Here is a 17,975-nt window from a genome sequence, read left to right as displayed (position 1 = left end):
TCGTCTTTGACAAGCGCAGTACCTGGCACACACACACGCACATGCATACACCAAACAAACACCTCCAGAATTCACCAACACCTGACAAACTAGCGCGATATCTCCGCATCCCAGCGTAACCTGGGGCAAGGGGGTTAGTCTGGGGCCGGGGCAACCATCACCGATGCCGTCTTTCAACGGGCTGAGTGGCCCCGGAAAAGGCAAGCCAGGGATTCGAATGCCTCTCCACTCTCGCATATCCCCCGGTAACTTTACCACCAACCGAACGCACCACGGCAGCATTGCTTGATGTTTCGCCTGCGCTAGCCTGTTGTATCCAAACTCGCCCACGCTTCTGGGAGAGCGTGAGGGAGAGACTCAGAGAGGCAGACGGGCTTAATCTCTTCGATGCTCCCACGCTCCCATCCGATGCGACCTTCGGGCCAAAGTGGATACGGGGAAACATGGGGTCGCTCAAACATTCTATAAAGACGCGACGATCCCTTCGTGCTGATGCAACATGCGAGACCGTTCCATTGCAGCTCGACGAGTCGGTTTGACCCTGAACCCTCGAATCATTAGATTCTACAGCCCAGGCTTGGACGTTGCCTACTTCCTGACGAGCCCGCGACGACTACCTACCCAACACCTTGCTGGAGAGTCCTTCACCAACAAAACCCCCCAAAACCAAGCCCATCATGGCGCTCCCTCCCAAGTGGTACCAGTTTCTTGTGAGCGTCTTCGCCTCACTCGGTTCCTTCAACTACGGTTATGATTTGGGTGTCATTGCCTCTGCCATTGCCTCGGCTTCCTTCAAGACCAAGTTTGGCGAAGACCCTAATGAGATGTAAGTCACCGCCTAGCGTAGAGTTGCTACGGACTGGAATCTGTGGTCAACCATCAACCTGCACGAATCCAGGGGCATCACGACTGACTCTTTCTCCCTCTCAGTGGCGCTGTCGTCTCCGTCTTCACTGGAGGTGGCTTCATCGGCGCTGGTGTCGCCGGTCCCACCGGTGACAGACTAGGCCGTAAGAAAACCATTCTTATCGGTGCTTCCATCTTCGTTCTCGGTGGTGCTCTCCAGGCCGCTGCCCAGTCTCTCGCTTTCCTCTACGCCGGTCGTGCGCTCGCTGGTATCGGGTACGTCAATCCCTCAACCCAAAAATGCCAATCTGACGGGACGATACATGTGCTGACTGCATTCCATCCAGTGTCGGTATGTTGACGATGATCATTCCCATGTACCAGGCCGAACTCTGCCACCCTAGCATTCGTGGACGAGTCACTGCTCTGCAACAATTCATGCTCGGTGTCGGTGCTTTGGCTGCTGCTTGGATCTCATACGGAACATACATTGGGTTTGCCGAGAACGACAACAACCAATGGCGCGTCAGTTTGGGTATCCAGTGTATTCCTGGTGGCATTCTGGCTTTGCTTATTCTCCTCTTCCCCGAATCTCCTCGTTGGCTCATCGACCATGGCCGCCTTGACGAGGGTCTTGCCACTTTGGCCAAGCTCCACGCTCACGGCGACATCAACGACGCCTGGGTCCGCGCCGAGTTCGACCAAATCCAAGATTCCATCGCCGCTGAGCACGAGGGCTCCGCAAAGTCTTACAAGGAGCTCTTCACCGACAAGTCTTGCTTCCGTCGTCTCTTCCTCGCTTGCGCTCTCCAGGCTTCCATTCAGATGACCGGCGTCAGTGCCATCCAGTACTACTCCGTCGCAATCTACGAGAAGATCGGCATCGCCGGTGACGAGACCCTTCGCTACCAGGCCATCTCCTCCGTCATTGCCCTCGTCGCTCAGTTCCTCTGTATGATGCTCATCGACAAGACTGGTCGCCGCTGGCCCTTGATCTTCGGTAACCTTGGCAACTGCGTTACCTTCATCATTGCCACCATCCTTCTGGCCAAGTTCCCTCCCGGCTCTCCTCATGCTAGCGGAGCCACCGCCTGGGGCTTCATTGCCATGACATGGCTCTACAACTTCAGCTTCAGCGCCACCTGCGGTCCTCTATCGTGGATTATCCCTGCCGAGATCTTTGACATGAAGACTCGTTCCAAGGGTGTCTCCATCGCTACCATGACTTCGTACGCCTTCAACACTCTCATCGGTCAGACCACCTCTGTGGCTCTCGATGACAAGCACGGCATTGGCTGGCGCTGGTATATTCTGTTCATTGTAAGTTACCACAAAGGCTGGCGCAAAGTTCAACACATGCAAGTGTCTAACACGCATTCTCATAGGTTTGCAACTTTACTAACGCCCTCTTCTTCTGGGCATTCCTCCCCGAGACCGCTAAGCGTCCTCTGGAAGAGATGAGATATCTCTTCACTGAGGCTCCTCTCTTCATCCCGACCTTGGACATGTCGACTGTTGAGTCCCACGACCTCGAGCGCAGGGTTGAGGCGGTTGAGCAGAAACGCGAGGAGCATGGAAGCGAGCACATTTGATTCGTCAATAGGCCTCACTCACACAGACACACAAACACTCCCATAATACCCAGGCACACATAGTACTTAATGTAACATTTAGCGCACTGGTCTGACTGTAGATCCAGTTTGACGCTTTATCAAAAACCAAAATGAGTCGATCCTTCGCACATTGGGTATACTTGTACACAATCATGGTTCCTAACGCCATGCCCACCTCGTAGCCAACAACCGACCTTCCCATTCTCCTTCTAAGTGATGGTACTCCGTATTGTTTGACGTCCACCCGCGGTCGTCTGCCCTTTATCTGTAACCGTGTGTTGGTGCTGGTCTCGCCACGCCGTGGTGACCTTGATGACCATGCCCGTAACCTGGCCCGTGTCCGTAGCCGGACTCCATCATTGCCGGACCGCCGCGGCGCTGGCGACCGAAGCGAGAGAACATGCCTCCACCTCCGCCGCCGACTGGATGCGGTTGACGACCGCGCTGCTTACGTTTGTTTCGGAAGCAGCAGCAGTAGCAGCATAGGACCCAGAAAGCAATAAAGATAAAGCCGGCAATAGCAATGCCGATGATGGCGCCAGTGGCAAGGCGTCTTCCGCGTCCAGCCTGGTTCCTTAGTCAATATATTGCCATCAAGAAGTGGACTTCAAGGGGAGACCAACCATTGCTTAGGTAGACGGGTGCGGTATTGATAGTAAAATTACTGAGTCGTCTGAATCTCTGCTGGTGGATGATGTGGGCGAATTGGCTGACAAACGGAGAGTCTGTGTAGATAGAGAAGTATTGTGAGCTGAGTGCACTGTACTTAGTGTTCCATCACGATGGTAGGCAGCCTTATATCAATCCTACCCGTTACGACTTCTGGGCACACGACATACTTGGCTTGTCCCTTCCTGGCCATGTCGAATAGTGTCACGTCATGAACATGGCTGAGAGCGCTATGGTGGTCAAAACACGTCAGCAGGGGAGCTCGGTGTGGCGCATTCCAAGAAAAGTCGTTGTTTGGTAGCTCAAGGAGCAAGGTTCTCACCGTCCCCGTAGCCCCAAAGTTGCACTCAGTAAATCAGATCCCAAGCCAGTGAACGGTAGAAGTGCCGTCTGGTGCTACGCCTAGCTCCACGGTGACTTCATCGTCCAACTTGGCTCGCGGTCGACGCGTGGCTGGTGCCTCGGTGGGGCCGGCCCGAACGGCACATTGACGCGGCGCCAAGGTGGGCCGGCAATCCGGCACCGCCGACATATTTTTGGTGTCTCCTCGGCAGCACCGACCCGGCTCGAGTGAAGCCTTCAAGATTCTGTTCCTCAGTTCAATTTTTCTGATTCTTTCTACTTCGGCTACCTAATGGATTGACCAAGATTGAATGCTTGGGACATCTCATGGAAGTAAAGATTCACGTGATATATCAAGGGTCTCAAGCAATTTCGTTATATCCATCTGCCGGTAGAAAACCGGAAGATACAAGGGGAGTGTATCATAGTCATGTGTGAAACCTACAGAGTAGAGGCGCTAGTCCTTGGTTTGGCGCCTGCAATTTACGTGAATTTGATCAGCGATCAGGTAGCATTCTCCCTACCTAATTTACCTGTACATAGTGAGTGGGTTGTGATGCCCGGTACATGACAGGTGACTTTTTGAACATGACCTAAAATAATCGTAATGCCCCGCTACTACCTTATATCCCACCGGGAGCGGCCCACTGTAGAAGGGCTGAGGGGAAGAACATGGATCGAAGCCTCCAGCAAGTTGGTGGCTTCTACATGAAAGTTCAATCTTGAGTGTGGCTTTGAATTCGTACCGAACTTGACCGGTAAACAGTATCGGCAATCCTGAGTCAAGTCTAGTAATCTCAATTGGGTATTTCTTGGACGAACGCCCTATTTCCTGGGCAATTGCCTACAGCTCGGGCCTTCGAGCTGACGCCAGGCTATGACTGTGGCTATGTACGATCCGCTGCACAGTTGCACATTTGCATCAATGACCGCGAAGAAAGCTGTCAATAAAGAGTACTGCAATCAACGTGACTTTGCCATGCGATGATTCATACCATCAACAAGACCGACCGTCTTCGTACCACTGAATCAAAACTAGGACATCGACGCCTCGAGCATCTTCCCTCTCATTGATCAATCGCCACCTTTATGACTCGTGAGGTGAATCTTGTAGAACGTCCTGCCTCGAATGCCTACTAAGAGCTTAATTCAACGCTATTTTCATCAACGTTTGTTGAGTGTTTCCCTCAGGTTCCACTACGTCTAAATCTTATTGTGATCAGTGACTAGACGATCACGGTTGCTATACAATGTAGGGTTGGATTACGGATAGCCGGCGCAGAATCCCGACCAGTCATATCCGCCAACATAGTAGAAGAGCTTTCATTCGTCCCCCTTCTCGCAGGCCCTCTGAGATAAAGCATTTGCTAATCGAGTGTGGGGGTTGACAATCCAAGAGCAGTTTGGTCATTTTTCTTGAGCCTTTCCCGGACGATCAACACCCACAGAATCACCAACGAACTATTGCCGTTGTCCTACGCCGAAATTTCAAATAAATCTTATGATCAGATATGGTCTTCCATCTGTGTATAGTCCACTAAGTTGCTGAACCCGTCAAGCTGCTAATGGTGCTCTGGCCCGGCTGATATTCTCCTGCTGCCAATTGGCAAGCCCTTAAGTTGATAGGCACCAGCCAAGACATGCTCACCATTACCCACTTACCTCATTCTGAGTGTCAGTTGCCATGCTGAAGTGTGGGCATTGCCGCTCAATGCCTCTCAAGTGTACATGATAGGTCAGGTGCCTGATGGGTAACTTATAAGGGACGGCCCGCATGCATTCGTGATAAATCCACGTCAATTTTTTTATTCCTCTAAAAGACACTCAATGAGGCACAATGGGCTACTTAAACGTTCCCATTTCAGACTGGATCACGCGGCTTTCCTACTCAAAGAAGAAAACCCAGCTCTTGGCAGTCAGCACAGTACACCAGTTTGCATGGGGTTCGCACTGGAGCAAGAGCCTGATTTGCAAAAAAAAAAAAAAAAAAAAAAAAAAAAAAAAAAAAAAGTGATGTATACTGGTCGCAACCAACGAGCAAACAAAGCAACTACTAGGGTCACCAGCAAATAGGAAATAGGCGCCGAGAATTAAGGATTTCTATACAGTGGGGAAGAAATTTCGAAGACTCTTCTTGATTCGGCGTATCGACAACCACCTTGTTGCGACGACATTAAGCTGAAGGTAATTGCATCTTACTTATGGAGTCCGATGTACATCTCACAGCCACTCCACGCCGCACAGCTACATACGGCGATATGGGTCTCTAATTTCAGCCTGGAATTTTCATTCTCATCCGTTTTGATCACTCTTTCTTCATACTCTACACAGAAGAAGTTGCCATACGCCCCATTGTCAGTCACCATGCTTCATGTTCTCGCAGCTATTCTCACGACTCTAATCCGGACGGTTGCCTGCCAAGGGGCATGTTTCGTGCCCAACGGTACCAACAGACATGATTTGACCAACGCCAACATCCAAAAGTATGCGTCTTGCGAAAGTTCTGGACACGGTATGTGTTGCAATATCGCAGGAGACAAGTGTCAGGCGGATGGCCTGTGTTGGAATGAGGAGCACAAGCAGCTCTGGCGGGAAAGCTGTACAGACCCTACTTGGGAATCACCCAAATGTTTGAAACTGTGTGTCACAGATGATTACGGTAAGCTTCCTTTCTTCAGAAATCAAGCATAGTAACACGGAATTTCAATTGTCAGACACTGGCTGTCTCAGAAAGCAACTGACTAGCGAGAGCGACGTGAGTGCTGACAACCACCAAGAATCAGACGACGGTATACCAGGAAGCGGAATGGATGTTGTTATTACCAAATGTAGCGATGGCAGCTATTGCTGCGGCGAGGGCCAGAATGCCTCAATCTGCTGCATGGCTGGGAGAGGAGTGTACATCGTCGATGGCAAAATAATCACCTCCTCTGCCGCTTCTTCGTCCAGCACGATTGCCCTCACAACCTCTCTAGCGACAGTTGGAATCACATCCGCGATCTCTTCTGCGATCACTTCTGCGATCACCTCTGCGTCTCATTCTGCTGATGCAAGCTCAACATCTCTACTTACCCCATCGAATCCTGCTGAATCCGCCACAAGCAACACCAACTCAACTTGGGACAATCGAAATGGGATCATTGGTGGCGCTGTGGGTGGAGGTGTTGGTCTGGCGATAGTTGGCATCGTGGCTGCCTTCTTTTGGTACAAGAAAAAGAAGAGGAACACAGAAACAGCGAAGTTTGAAGCAAGCCCCGAGAAGCAAAACGCCAAGAATTGGCCGGCTTCATCGGCTCAACTCCAGTACCGCCACGAGCTCCCAGTCAAGCCAAACCCGGTTGAGCTGGCATCCGAACCTCCACCAGCTGAGTTAGAATCAGAATCACTGTCAAGAAGATGATTCTTATATACACATCGGTCAGAAAGCATGAACTCGAGCCGCACAAAGTAGTCAGGAAGGCCTCTCAGTCTAGATGTCTTTCGATTGGCGCCCTTGAGCCTAGTTGCGTGGCTAATAGTTGCACAACTTGCTTGCGAAGAAGATGGGAAATAGTGCTTCGAAGACGGTCCGCTGGTTCTACATTAATCTTTGTACACTCTAACCTTGTAATCGTCTCTCCATTTGTCCTCGATTATGACTAGTTGAGCCTTCTGCACCTTGTCTAGGTATCGGTCTTCTGGAACATCCTTGTAGTCGTCTCGGTCAATATCCATGTAGCCCTCCTTCGCAACAGTTCTTGGTGTAATCATCAACGAGCGTCCTGTAACATAGATTCTGTTAGAGGGTAAGCTTGCAGATAGTTTGGTTTCTGGGACTGACCGTTGATAGACTTGTCGCAAGCAACTCTCATCATGCAGTTGGCAACATCCTCTTGCTCCCCAAATTCGACTCCGTGGTCAATCAACCATTTTTCATACTCGGCAGTACGAATCGCACTCTTGATCCAGCACGGAGCTACGTAGACGATCCGGATGCCTTGCTCCCAACTAGAGCGTCTGGCAGTTCTCATGAACCCATGGAGACCGTACTTGGTAGAGGTGTACTCCCAATTCCCGGGGGAGTCGATCCATCCAACCATGCTTCCTGTGATAATGAAGCATCTGTCCCTGTCGTCGGTTTCTGGCTGTTGTCTGAAGTAGTGCACTGCGAGTTTCCATGTGTAGAAGGAGCCCTTGAGGTTGACATCCACGATATTGAGATTAGGCTTGACCGGCTCTCCATTTGGATCATCCAGATTCCATAGGCTGTCCCCCGAACTTCGACTAATACCAGCGTTCGCAATGACGATGTCTACGCTTTTGGAAGGACTTTGGCTTTTGGCGGTCTCGAACATTGCCTTCTGCTGATTCCAGTCCCTGATATCGCACTCCACAAACGTACAACACGCGCCGTTTGCATTCAGCTCTTTCTCGATGTTTTTGCCCCTGGCATTGACATCGCCGAACGTAACAAAAGCACCGGCTGCGACGAAGGCTCGCACACATGTCTCGCCCATGCCATTGGCACCGCCCGTGATAATGACTGATTTTCCCTTGACGTTGTGGCGATCAGGGATGATAGTGTGGTCGATTGGACCGTTGTAGGTGTACTGTGGGAGGGGCATAGCTGCGATTTGTCTTGAGCTAAGAGCTTAGATCGACTCGTCAGGGAAGAAACTAGTGAGGGAGAGACGAGAAGAGTTTGAGCGTTCAGTATGGAATCGAATATACTTCAAACGTTCGAGTATTCTGATGATGTGCAGAAGCCCAAGCTCTTAATCGATGTCTTTGTCTCTTTCAAATGTACGATGTTACCTGGTGTTCCCGGCTCTACACAACCGGGGCCGAGACAGGAGGGAGGGGAAAATTGGAGTAAGCATTAGACCCGTGAACGCCCCCAAGCTCCCGGCCATTGCCCCAAACCCCCTGGATCCCCCGCTGGGAAACCGTTTTGGGATAGCCGATGGCAATTCTGAAGATGGTTGATTTGGCGTGTAGGCTTCGGCAACCTTAGACACGGCAACCCTAAGAGGACGGTTAGGCCTAATGAGTCTATAGCGCGACTGGCACACTCGTTTAGCTGAGAATCATGTTAATCCGATGAGGCCATTCTCCGTTGGAATTGCCATAGTATGTGCCGGGTCCAATAAAGATAATGCGGACTGGGCTATCTCGGAGATCACTGGCGCGGAGCGTTTGTCTTCAAACAACATCTCTCAACCATAAAGACGAGGAAGAGGATTGCTCATCAGAGACTTCACCTTTCCGCTCAACCACTTGACATCGTGTGCTCCTGTTCTATTGAACCGCCTGGGTCAACCTTAGCTTTCGCATTTCCTTGAGGCCTTACAGCATCTTTTAACATTGCCCTCTTATTAACATGACTGCTTCCGTCGAAGCACCGGCCACCGCACCGGTCGACCCTGGCCCAGTTGCAACATCTCGCGTTCCCAATGATGTGCCACGAATGCCGGCACCAGAACTACCAGAGGTTGTCCAGGGCAATGCGAAATTTCCGCAACAACCTTCAGTAAGCAATCACAATGGCGTCAGCGACGATCCTTTCAAGCTCGACACCAAATTCGCCTACACCCCACGGAAGATCAAAGTATTCACCATTGGTGCTGGCTTCTCCGGACTCCTCATGGCCCATAAGTTTCAGCACAGGTTTCCAGAGATGCGAGATATCGTTGAACACACAATTTTTGAGGCGCATAGCGAGGTCGGTGGTACCTGGCTTGTCAACAACTATCCCGGCGTGCAGTGCGATGTTCCAGCGCACATTTATGTGAGTACCCTGCGTCAAGCATTCAACGAAGCCTCCGTGGGCTAATCATGTCTTTAGGCATTTCCATTTGACCCCAACCCAGACTGGAGTCGTTTTTACGCCAGTGGAGCTGAAATCCTCCAATACATTAAAGACACAGTCAAGAAGTGGAATCTTGATCGTGATCTTCAGTTGAACACCAAGGTTGTTGGCGCTACATGGCAGGAAGAGCTTGGCCAGTGGAAAGTTACGGTAGAACACCAGGGTGAACAGCGTGATGAATTCTGTCACGTCCTGATCTCTGCCCAAGGTGTACTTGTTCACGAATCCTGGCCAGACGTCCCGGGTCTACGAGATTTTGAGGGCCACATTACTCACTCCGCTCGCTGGGATCATGATTTTGACTACTCCAACAAACGAATTGCTGTCATTGGAAACGGCTCTTCTGGCATTCAGATCGTTCCTCAAATGGCCAAGCTACCTGGTACGGATGTGCTGAACTTCATCCGAGGACCTGCTTGGGTATACTATCGCGCTCCTCCATCCAAGCACCTTGGGAGGGATGACCCGGATCCCAACCCACGATACACTGACGAGGAGAGGAAGAAGTTCCATGATCCAGAGTACCACCTCGAGCACAGGAAGGGAATTATTTCACGCACCAACAAGTCCTTCTACATCTTCATGAAGGGCGAGAACAACAAAGAGGGCATGAGATTGGCAGCAGCGCAAATGGCAGAAAAGCTAGGCCATGACCCCGAGCTGTGCGAGAAGCTCATTCCAAAATGGGAGTTGGGGTGCCGGCGCATCACGCCTGGGCCCGGCTACCTCGAGTCATTCTTGCGACCAAACTGCAACATCACCAACAGTGCCATCACCAGCGTTTCGAAGAATGGTGTTCACACAGCCGATGGCAAGTTCTATGAGTGTGACGTCAGTAAGTAAAAAGACTATCTACTATGGCATGAAGTGTCTGTTTTGCGGCGTACCTGACAGGTCTCTAGTTGTCTGTGCAACTGGTTTTGACGTCTCCCATCGTCCAAGATACCCAATTGTTGGAAAGGAGAACATCGACCTTGCCACGAGATGGGCTGAGGACCCTGATTCCTATGTCTCAGTTGCTGTACCAGACTATCCCAACTACTTCATGATGATGGGACCCAACTGCCTAGGTGGCCATGGGTCCTTAGTGGAGTCTCTGAACTGGACAGGAGACTACTTTGTGAAGTGGGTGAAGAAAATGGCTACAGAGGACATCAAATACGTTGAGCCCAAGCAAGAGGTTGTTGATGCGTTTATCAAGTACAGCGACCAAGTACACAAGACACTTGTATGGAGCGGTGGCTGCAAGAGTTGGTACAAGAGGAACCGTGTCGATGGCAGGGTTACAGCTCTGTTCGGTGGCAGTGCTCACCTTTTCAACCGGATGCTCAGCAACATCCGCGGTGAAGATTTCAACATTTGCTATCGTACATCAAATCCTTTTAGGTTCATGGGCAACGGGTTTACGGAATGGGAAATGGATTCAAAGAGCGACTTGTCTTGGTATGTAGAGAAAGCCGAGGTTTTGGGCAAGGTTTGAGTCCATGCTCGAGGTCGAATCATTAAATTAGTACTAGCATTTTAGGTAACAGAGTGTTTAGTTGTCTAGTATGATGCGCTGGCAGTATTGATTTACTTCTATTGTTAGACTACCTTACTAGTACCTTAGCTTACTCCAGTCACTGTGCAAAGCCTGTATGGACCTGCCTTCGTGGCCTTCACCCAGGAACCATGAAGTCCAGCCGGTAATCTACGAAAGGTTCGAACAAATCCTCAAACTGATTAACGAGTGTCTCATGGAACAGCGCATTATCCGGAGACGGGAAGCCCCTTGTTGCTGTGCCATGGGCCCGACCAGTCAGCAGACTGTCAGCGATTCCTCCAGTATGTTGTGTAGCGAATGGGAACAGGGCAGTCCAGTCAAAGTCATCGAAGCCTCCTCTGTCCAATGGCACTGTCTCGACATTTGGTGGATCGGGCATAACAACGCCAGTTTGATCATGGATGGGCTCAATGTTCTCTGCCTCCGGACTTGTAACTCGTATCGCACCTGAGTTGGTACCCCTCAGACGTGAGAAGCCCTGCCTGATGACGTTCGCGGAACCCCACATGATCTGAAGCTGGTCTGCTGCCCTCACGAGGATGTCAAGACAGTCATTGGCATCTTTGGCTAAGTGAGGGATTTGACAGGCCTGAAGTAGTGGTATGAATGCCGTTCCAGTGTACCAGCAGGTAATTGCCATTAAAAAGCGAGTGTTGCCTCGAGATAAGACATCGCGCAATATTCTGGCAATACAGGATGCTGCTAATATGGCTGGGGGAAGCGCTTCTGGCAGAGTGTTGGCTGAGCGTTTAAGATGAAGGACAATGATTGTGGTGAGATATGGAAGATGTAACTGATGCACGTCTTTGTCAAAGTTCTGGGTGCGAGCCGAGCCGATGGGAAGTTGCAGGTGAGGAGGAAGAGAGTTGACCCAGTCTACCAACTCCTGTCTGTGGTGGTCTGGTGATATTTCTGCCGTGGGCAGCGTCGAACGTGAGAGTGTTTTTGCAATCCTCCCGATGATGACACAAAGGCGAACCCAGTATATAAATATCTCTCCTTTCCTCTGAGATCTGAGATCGCTTGGAAAGTCGGATAGGGTGGGTTCCTGTATATTGCAGTCATCGAGATCGATGATGGCTGGCTTACTCTGACACAACGCAGTCAAACGTTCCCGAGCCTAATACATCTCTTAGCAAAACTCGACGGGAAAGACGATAGTTCTCAAGCCACTTACAAATGCCGTCCACCAGATTCTCCTTCGTAATCCTAAGTTCAAGTTGCCCGAAACGACTTGGCTCGCTGTTGGCTCACGGTGTAGATTCATTTGCTGCGCATGACGAATCAGGACCGACGTCCACCACCATGATGAGTGCCGATGAACTGTGCTTGGGGGGCGTGGTGCCCACCAGTAGAATAGAGAAACGGCCATGAGGGTAGTCAAACCATCTGCCTCTTCATCCTCGTAGAATATTGTGCGTGCCTTCTTGTAGTACTCGGCCGGTCCTTCATAAGGCACTAGTGGAGGCTGCACGTTGCTTGCGGCAGTTGCCAACGCATTTGCAAGGAGAGGAGATCGCGCAATATCGCTGGCAAGGGTGTCTGAATCAAGAACTGGACACCAGGCATAACAGTATTCGAAATAGGTCTCGGCAAAGCTTTCCTGGAGATCCTGCTCATGGGGGTTTGAGAGACTATACTTATGGTCCAGGCATGCCTTCAATGCCTGTTTCTCAGCGTCAGACTGATTCTCAGGTGCATAGACCTGTAAGAATCCAGTGTCTATATCACCAGTGTGGCTCTCAGCAACACCTTCAGTGCGTGCATCACTGCTCTGTGACCTCTGTGATGGCGACGGTGCGAGGTGAATTTCCTGAGATCGCACAGCCGTAGCAGCTGAATGAGGGGATGAGGCATGTCTATGCTGCTCTGATATTGAGTGGCGAGAGCGGGAAGGCGGAGGCGGCGGAACAAAATCATTGAAGCCTGTGGATAGAACATGAATAGCATCGGCCACCGCGTCTGTCTGTGATACGGTTGCTTCATCACCAGAAGCCGATGTCGCTGGTGGTGTCGGGACACGACTTGAATGGCCTGGTCGTACAAGACGTCGCCGTTTTGTACGCTTCGAAGGGCGAAGATGGCATTCTTTCTCCCAGGCATCACAATTCGTGCAGCTTTCGTAGCCTTCAGAGGTCCTAGCCTGAGTATGGTCAGAGCAATTCGAAAATATTGCGCGTCTCTCAGACAAACCTGAAGGTCGCATTTGACCTTTTTGCCGTGGCAAACCACACAGACGAGCTCAGCTCGCCGGCGCTTGGGCTGCGACGCATCGAAAGGGAGCCATTCACTGATAGTCTCCGGCATGGCAACTCGTGGGATTTGGACAGATCGTTCGGGCAAGGTTGCTGATGAAAGACAAAGTCTAATCCTGACACTCCCTTGAACGGATTTGAGATGAGGTTACAGTGAGATGAGGGAAGTCTGCATCTGAGCCTGGGCCCAGAACCCGAGAGGGCGGAGAGGGAGCGCTGGAGCTTGGGCCGGCTGCGGAGAAATGCGGGGAACGGGGTAGTCACTAGGTGCCCAGGCTCCAGCACCCTGTCACGCTTGTGTGCTATTGATTAGTGAAGGATCTTGGGTTCTTGGGGGGGATGTCGGACAAGGGAGGAGAGAGGGCGCGAAGGAGGGACACTTGGGGGACTCCAGGCTAATATCTTAGGGGGTTTACTAGGTCGATGGGGCTTCGAACCATTGGGTAGATGGAGCCTGAGAACAAAATGTGATTCGTACGTGGCTTTCCACATCGAGGATGGCGTTCCCACGTCGTGGGGTTCAGTTTGGGTGGCTGGTGGCCGTGGTTCCAGCAGAGATAATCGGACAGAACCACCGATTCCTAGCATCTCACTTAAACTGCCACGTGAGTCGTACGAACCGGACACTTCGGAAGCAGACTTTGACTTGAAGCGTGTCTCTTGTTCAAGTACTGTTGCTGTTCAACTCGTCTCCAATGCTGAGATGGAACGCTAATAGGCTACACGAGAGTCACGAGTGTCTCCAGTCATTGTTCACGACTGTAGTGACCAGGTTTTCGAAATCACGATTTTCACAAGATCTACTCCTGTAAATGGCATTTTAAATGGCCGAATGTGAATTTGCAGAACTCTTCAAAGAGCGGATGGTGTATTCAGGGAACTCGGTAATATTCTGGTGTAACTAAACCATTCTGGATTGACCACGTTCCGTTCCTCCATTACAAAGAGCATCACAACAAAACAACACAGGCAGCAGAAAGCAATAGTTAAAATCTCCGTGATAGAAAGGAGAACCGACGCGATATCCACCTAGAGGATATATCTGAACTGGGGGTTCTGCCACTTGATCAGCATACTTGAACCCGTTCGAGAGCCAGGAAGTAAACGTACCTTCATGTCGGTGAGATCGTCCTCATAGGCGTGGTCAAAGCCCTCCATGATACCAGCCTTGTCACGCTTATTGTTGTACCAAATGCAGACAAATCGATAGACAAGGCCGAGAACTCCTGCAGCCAAAGATGTAATCACAACAACGATAAAGCCAGGAGCATAATTAGGCGCATCTTCCTTCCGAAACACCAAGGGTCCGACAAAGTTACCTGCTCGTGGAATTAGCCATCGTGAAGTTGTAGTCTAGCCGAAGACAGATTTGACATACCAAGGCAGTAACCAATATAAAGGCCGGACGAAGCAATCGATCGTTTGGTGTAACCCGAAGTGTTGGCGATCTGCAGGCCCATAAGAACGGCATATCCTCCTCCAACGGACGGCAAAATGTAGGCAGCAAAGAGAAGAGCACCTTTGGCTGACCGCGGCAATAGCCACAACAAGAGGGCAGCGAGAGTGGTTCCCATCTGAGCACCAAACACAATCCAAGTGCGGCAGTTCTTGAACTTGTATGCCAGGTATGGCATGAGGAGTTGTACAGTGCCTCCATACGCACCCGCCGGCATAGTAAGTAAGAGGGAATTGAGAGTGCTGAATCCAAAGCCGTTGATGATGATGGGAACAAATGTCGAGATGGGTCCATTTGCAATCATGCAGAGGAATGCGATGGCGAAAACCAGCCAAAACTTGATGTCAAGACCGAGCTCGCCGACCTGCTCCATCTTGTAGTGAGTGTTGCGCACGCCCGAGTTATTGCTTCGCAACCGGGCTACCAAGATGTACCTTTCTCTATCGTTGAAGCCCTTTGCGCGAATGGGGTCGGGAGGGAGGACAAAGTACAGGAGCAGACCCCAGACAATTGTCAGCGACCCGGCAAAGTAGAACATGTATCTCCACGAAGAGACTCCGCCATTGAGCTTGCCGAAACCGAAGTTGATTAGGGGAGAGAAGATCGAAACATAGCCCGTGCAGCTGTACCAAATACTGTGTATGAATGTTAGTATACTCTCAAACTCTCCTCGAACCTCTCAGGCCTATATGTCGTAGGTGACTGACGTACCCCATTCGCATGGCTTGCTCGTTCTTCTTGTACCAACTTCCGACAATGAGCATAAACATTGGGCTGATGCCGCTCTCCAGTAGTCCAAGGCAGAACCGCTGAGCGTAAAGGTCGCGATAGTTTCTGCATACAGTGGTAAGGATCAAGGTGAGACCCCAAAGAGTGACAATAACCGAGGCGACTCGCTCGATTGGAAATCGTTGGGCCAAAATCATAGTCGGATAGGCACCAACAATGAAACCAAGGTAAAAGATGGCGGCCGACATCGAGTATCGATCACCGACCGTCAGGTCCAAGTCGGTTCGCAATCCGAAGAGAGCCTGTGTAACAGCAAATTAGCGGCACGATGGGACACAAGGTCAAGGACCTGACTGGATAGCACGGAGTCTTTACTTACCGCCTGCGAAAGCATGGCCTTGTCATAATACTGGAGACCGTATGTCATGCATAGCACTGGCATCAATCTCCAGTCTATCTTTCTTCTGAGTTTCTTCTCTTCTTTCTCTGTCCATTCATAGTCGCCGGTGTAGCCTTCGAGCACCTTGAGTGCCTCGTCATTGTGGACTGTGTCAACAGCGGCGCTCGTCTTCATCTCTGCAACACCTTCAGGGCGCTCCACTTGCTGAACACTCTCTGCAGACTTAGCGGGATCAGACATGTTTGCTGAAACTTGAAATCGGATGTCAACTTGTAGGATCCCGAACAGATGGCAACATCGTACGAGGGAAACCAAGGCAATGTTATAAAAGAAGCAGGTCTGCCTTAGCGCGACCTGTAATCCGGGGAACCGCGAGCTAACGAGACTTCTCCATTGACAGACTGCAATGCAGGCAGGAGTAGTTGACTGGGGGAGGGCGCTGGATCAGTCGGCCTGCATCGAGAACGTGGCCCCCCAATCCCGGGGGTCTGGATCACAGCGTGGCACTCAGTGGGTTGGGTGGCTGTCTCACTGACACGGCATCTCGGTAATTCAATACGGGTTACCGGCCACAAGAGACCTTGCGATGTTGGGGAACAACTACACCGCTTAGGGGTAACCGACCGCCGAAAGCGCCCGTAAACAAGTTGGAAATTCTCCCCCGCAAGGCCATAGCTCGGCGCTACTGAGGGGCCGGCAGATCTTTCTGTGGTTCCTATCAAGCCCCTTGTTGACGGCTTTCTTTCTCATGACCGAAGCAAACAACCCGAACAAACAATTGCATAGGTACTTGAGACCTGCTTGAAGTCAGACAAAGTTGGCTTGCCATTGACTAGTATTCTAACAGCACCTCACATTTCAAACCCGTAAATCCACAAGCGAAGCGTCAACATGTCACTGAAAGCTCCTGTTGTTACGTTGCCAGGAGGGAGGGAGACGGTGGTTGTCAAGATGATCAACCCTGTCAACTTTGGGCCGGCTATCCTCAAGCGTTTCATGGCTCCAGATGTTCCGGGCCTGGAAACTTTCAGGACGTCTCCTTCTCTCTGCTTCCTTCTGGAGCATCCTTCAGGTCGGAAGCTTGTGTGGGATCTAGGGATCAAGAAAGATTACAACAACTACGCGCCTTCGATAACCAGTTACTTGCCAACAACAAATTACGACATACAGGTGAAGAAAAATGTGGCGGACATTTTGGAAGAAAGTGGTGTTGCTACGGAGGATGTCGAAGCAGTAATCTGGAGGTACGTAGAGAAAAAGTCTTGTTTCTCCTTCAAAACATTCTTTACATGAGGTTTACTACAGTTCTCTAACCTACTGTGTAGCCACTGGCATTGGGATCATATTGGCGACCCATCCACATTCCCGAAAACAACCGACTTGATTGTTGGGCCAGGGTTCAAGGCGGCGATGCTTCCGGGCGCACCTGCAAATCCCGAATCTCCTATACTCGAGAAGGACTATGCGTAAGTTGTTGAAGCACCCCTGGATACGATCAATCAGAACTTGTAACAAATCGAAACTTACGCATTCAAGTGGCCGGAACTTGAGAGAAATCTCATTCGAAGAAGGGCCTCAGACCATACGCATCGGGCGGTTTCCGGCATTCGACTACTTTGGAGACGGCTCGTTCTACCTGTTAGACAGCCCAGGCCATGCCGTGGGCCATCTTTGCGGACTAGCCCGGACAACACAAAGTCCGGACACATTCATTCTTCTTGGAGGTGATGTCTGTCACTACGCAGGAATATTCCGACCTTCGAAGCATCTGCCCGTTCCCGCGTCAATCTCTCCACATCCTTGCCGGCCACACGAAGACACCGCACTTTGTCCTGGCAGCGCTTGGAACGAGCTCCAGCAGTCTCGGGGCAGAGCCTCCACAGATACGCTCTTCGATGCAACGTTTGGTTTGGACCTTCCTATGGTGGGAAGGACAGTGGGATGTCTCCAAGAATTGGATTGTGACGAGAACATCTTTGTCATTATAGCACATGACTCGACAGTCAGAGACGGTGTGCCTCATTTTCCAAGTGACCTTAACGACTGGAAATCAAACGGCTGGGGGGAGAAAGTCAAATGGTCTTTCTTTCGCGACCTAGAGTCGTACTGGGACTCGAAGGGGCTGCTGTAGTTATCGGGCCTAATTTATAGAATACGCATCGTCCTGCAGTTACCCACCAGACTGTCCTGAAAACTTACTAAGGCACCTGCAGAGTCAACCTTTATTTAACTTTCGCTTGGCTCCAGCACTCTATTAATCCGCGACTTGGTGTC

The 17,975-nt window shown here is 50.8% G+C and overlaps 8 protein-coding genes across 8 annotated transcripts; 4 read left to right on the top strand and 4 right to left on the bottom strand.

The window, feature by feature from the left end:
• Nucleotides 1–677: 677 nt before the first annotated feature.
• CPAR01_06760 (uncharacterized protein) lies at nt 678–2,438 on the top strand (the record flags this gene model as incomplete). The annotated part of the gene is made up of 4 exons (XM_060491031.1): nt 678–826; nt 931–1,122; nt 1,194–2,166; nt 2,232–2,438. The coding sequence occupies 4 exons, from the start codon at nt 678–680 to the stop codon at nt 2,436–2,438; spliced, it is 1,521 nt and encodes a 506-aa protein (XP_060349905.1).
• A 282-nt stretch (nt 2,439–2,720) lies between these two features.
• On the bottom strand, nt 2,721–3,029 carry CPAR01_06759 (uncharacterized protein; the record flags this gene model as incomplete). Its single annotated transcript, XM_060491030.1, has 1 exon — nt 2,721–3,029. A coding segment is annotated over one exon (309 nt), but the record flags the coding sequence as incomplete, so codon positions are not given.
• Nucleotides 3,030–5,681: 2,652 nt separating this feature from the next.
• CPAR01_06758 (uncharacterized protein) lies at nt 5,682–6,870 on the top strand (the record flags this gene model as incomplete). The annotated part of the gene is made up of 3 exons (XM_060491029.1): nt 5,682–5,982; nt 6,121–6,129; nt 6,185–6,870. 3 exons carry the CDS (start codon nt 5,682–5,684, stop codon nt 6,868–6,870), a joined length of 996 nt encoding a protein of 331 aa, XP_060349903.1.
• A 182-nt stretch (nt 6,871–7,052) lies between these two features.
• On the bottom strand, nt 7,053–8,074 carry CPAR01_06757 (AdhA; the record flags this gene model as incomplete). Its single annotated transcript, XM_060491028.1, has 2 exons — nt 7,053–7,231; nt 7,291–8,074. 2 exons carry the CDS (start codon nt 8,072–8,074, stop codon nt 7,053–7,055), a joined length of 963 nt encoding a protein of 320 aa, XP_060349902.1.
• Nucleotides 8,075–8,829: 755 nt separating this feature from the next.
• Nucleotides 8,830–10,798, top strand: CPAR01_06756 (cyclohexanone 1,2-monooxygenase; the record flags this gene model as incomplete). Its single annotated transcript, XM_060491027.1, has 3 exons — nt 8,830–9,237; nt 9,295–10,153; nt 10,221–10,798. The coding sequence occupies 3 exons, from the start codon at nt 8,830–8,832 to the stop codon at nt 10,796–10,798; spliced, it is 1,845 nt and encodes a 614-aa protein (XP_060349901.1).
• Nucleotides 10,799–10,976: 178 nt separating this feature from the next.
• On the bottom strand, nt 10,977–13,168 carry CPAR01_06755 (uncharacterized protein; the record flags this gene model as incomplete). Its single annotated transcript, XM_060491026.1, has 3 exons — nt 10,977–11,981; nt 12,039–13,004; nt 13,055–13,168. The coding sequence occupies 3 exons, from the start codon at nt 13,166–13,168 to the stop codon at nt 10,977–10,979; spliced, it is 2,085 nt and encodes a 694-aa protein (XP_060349900.1).
• A 977-nt stretch (nt 13,169–14,145) lies between these two features.
• CPAR01_06754 (allantoate permease) lies at nt 14,146–15,941 on the bottom strand (the record flags this gene model as incomplete). Its single annotated transcript, XM_060491025.1, has 4 exons — nt 14,146–14,435; nt 14,495–15,207; nt 15,284–15,603; nt 15,681–15,941. The coding sequence occupies 4 exons, from the start codon at nt 15,939–15,941 to the stop codon at nt 14,146–14,148; spliced, it is 1,584 nt and encodes a 527-aa protein (XP_060349899.1).
• Nucleotides 15,942–16,592: 651 nt separating this feature from the next.
• Nucleotides 16,593–17,832, top strand: CPAR01_06753 (metallo-beta-lactamase superfamily protein; the record flags this gene model as incomplete). The annotated part of the gene is made up of 3 exons (XM_060491024.1): nt 16,593–16,945; nt 17,027–17,167; nt 17,238–17,832. 3 exons carry the CDS (start codon nt 16,593–16,595, stop codon nt 17,830–17,832), a joined length of 1,089 nt encoding a protein of 362 aa, XP_060349898.1.
• Nucleotides 17,833–17,975: the final 143 nt, after the last annotated feature.

Source organism: Colletotrichum paranaense, assembly GCF_030867605.1.
Source record: "Colletotrichum paranaense strain IMI 384185 chromosome Unknown Scaffold_5.1, whole genome shotgun sequence".
Taxonomy (NCBI): Eukaryota; Fungi; Ascomycota; class Sordariomycetes; order Glomerellales; family Glomerellaceae; genus Colletotrichum; species Colletotrichum paranaense.
This window is presented reverse-complemented; position numbering and strand designations above follow the sequence as displayed.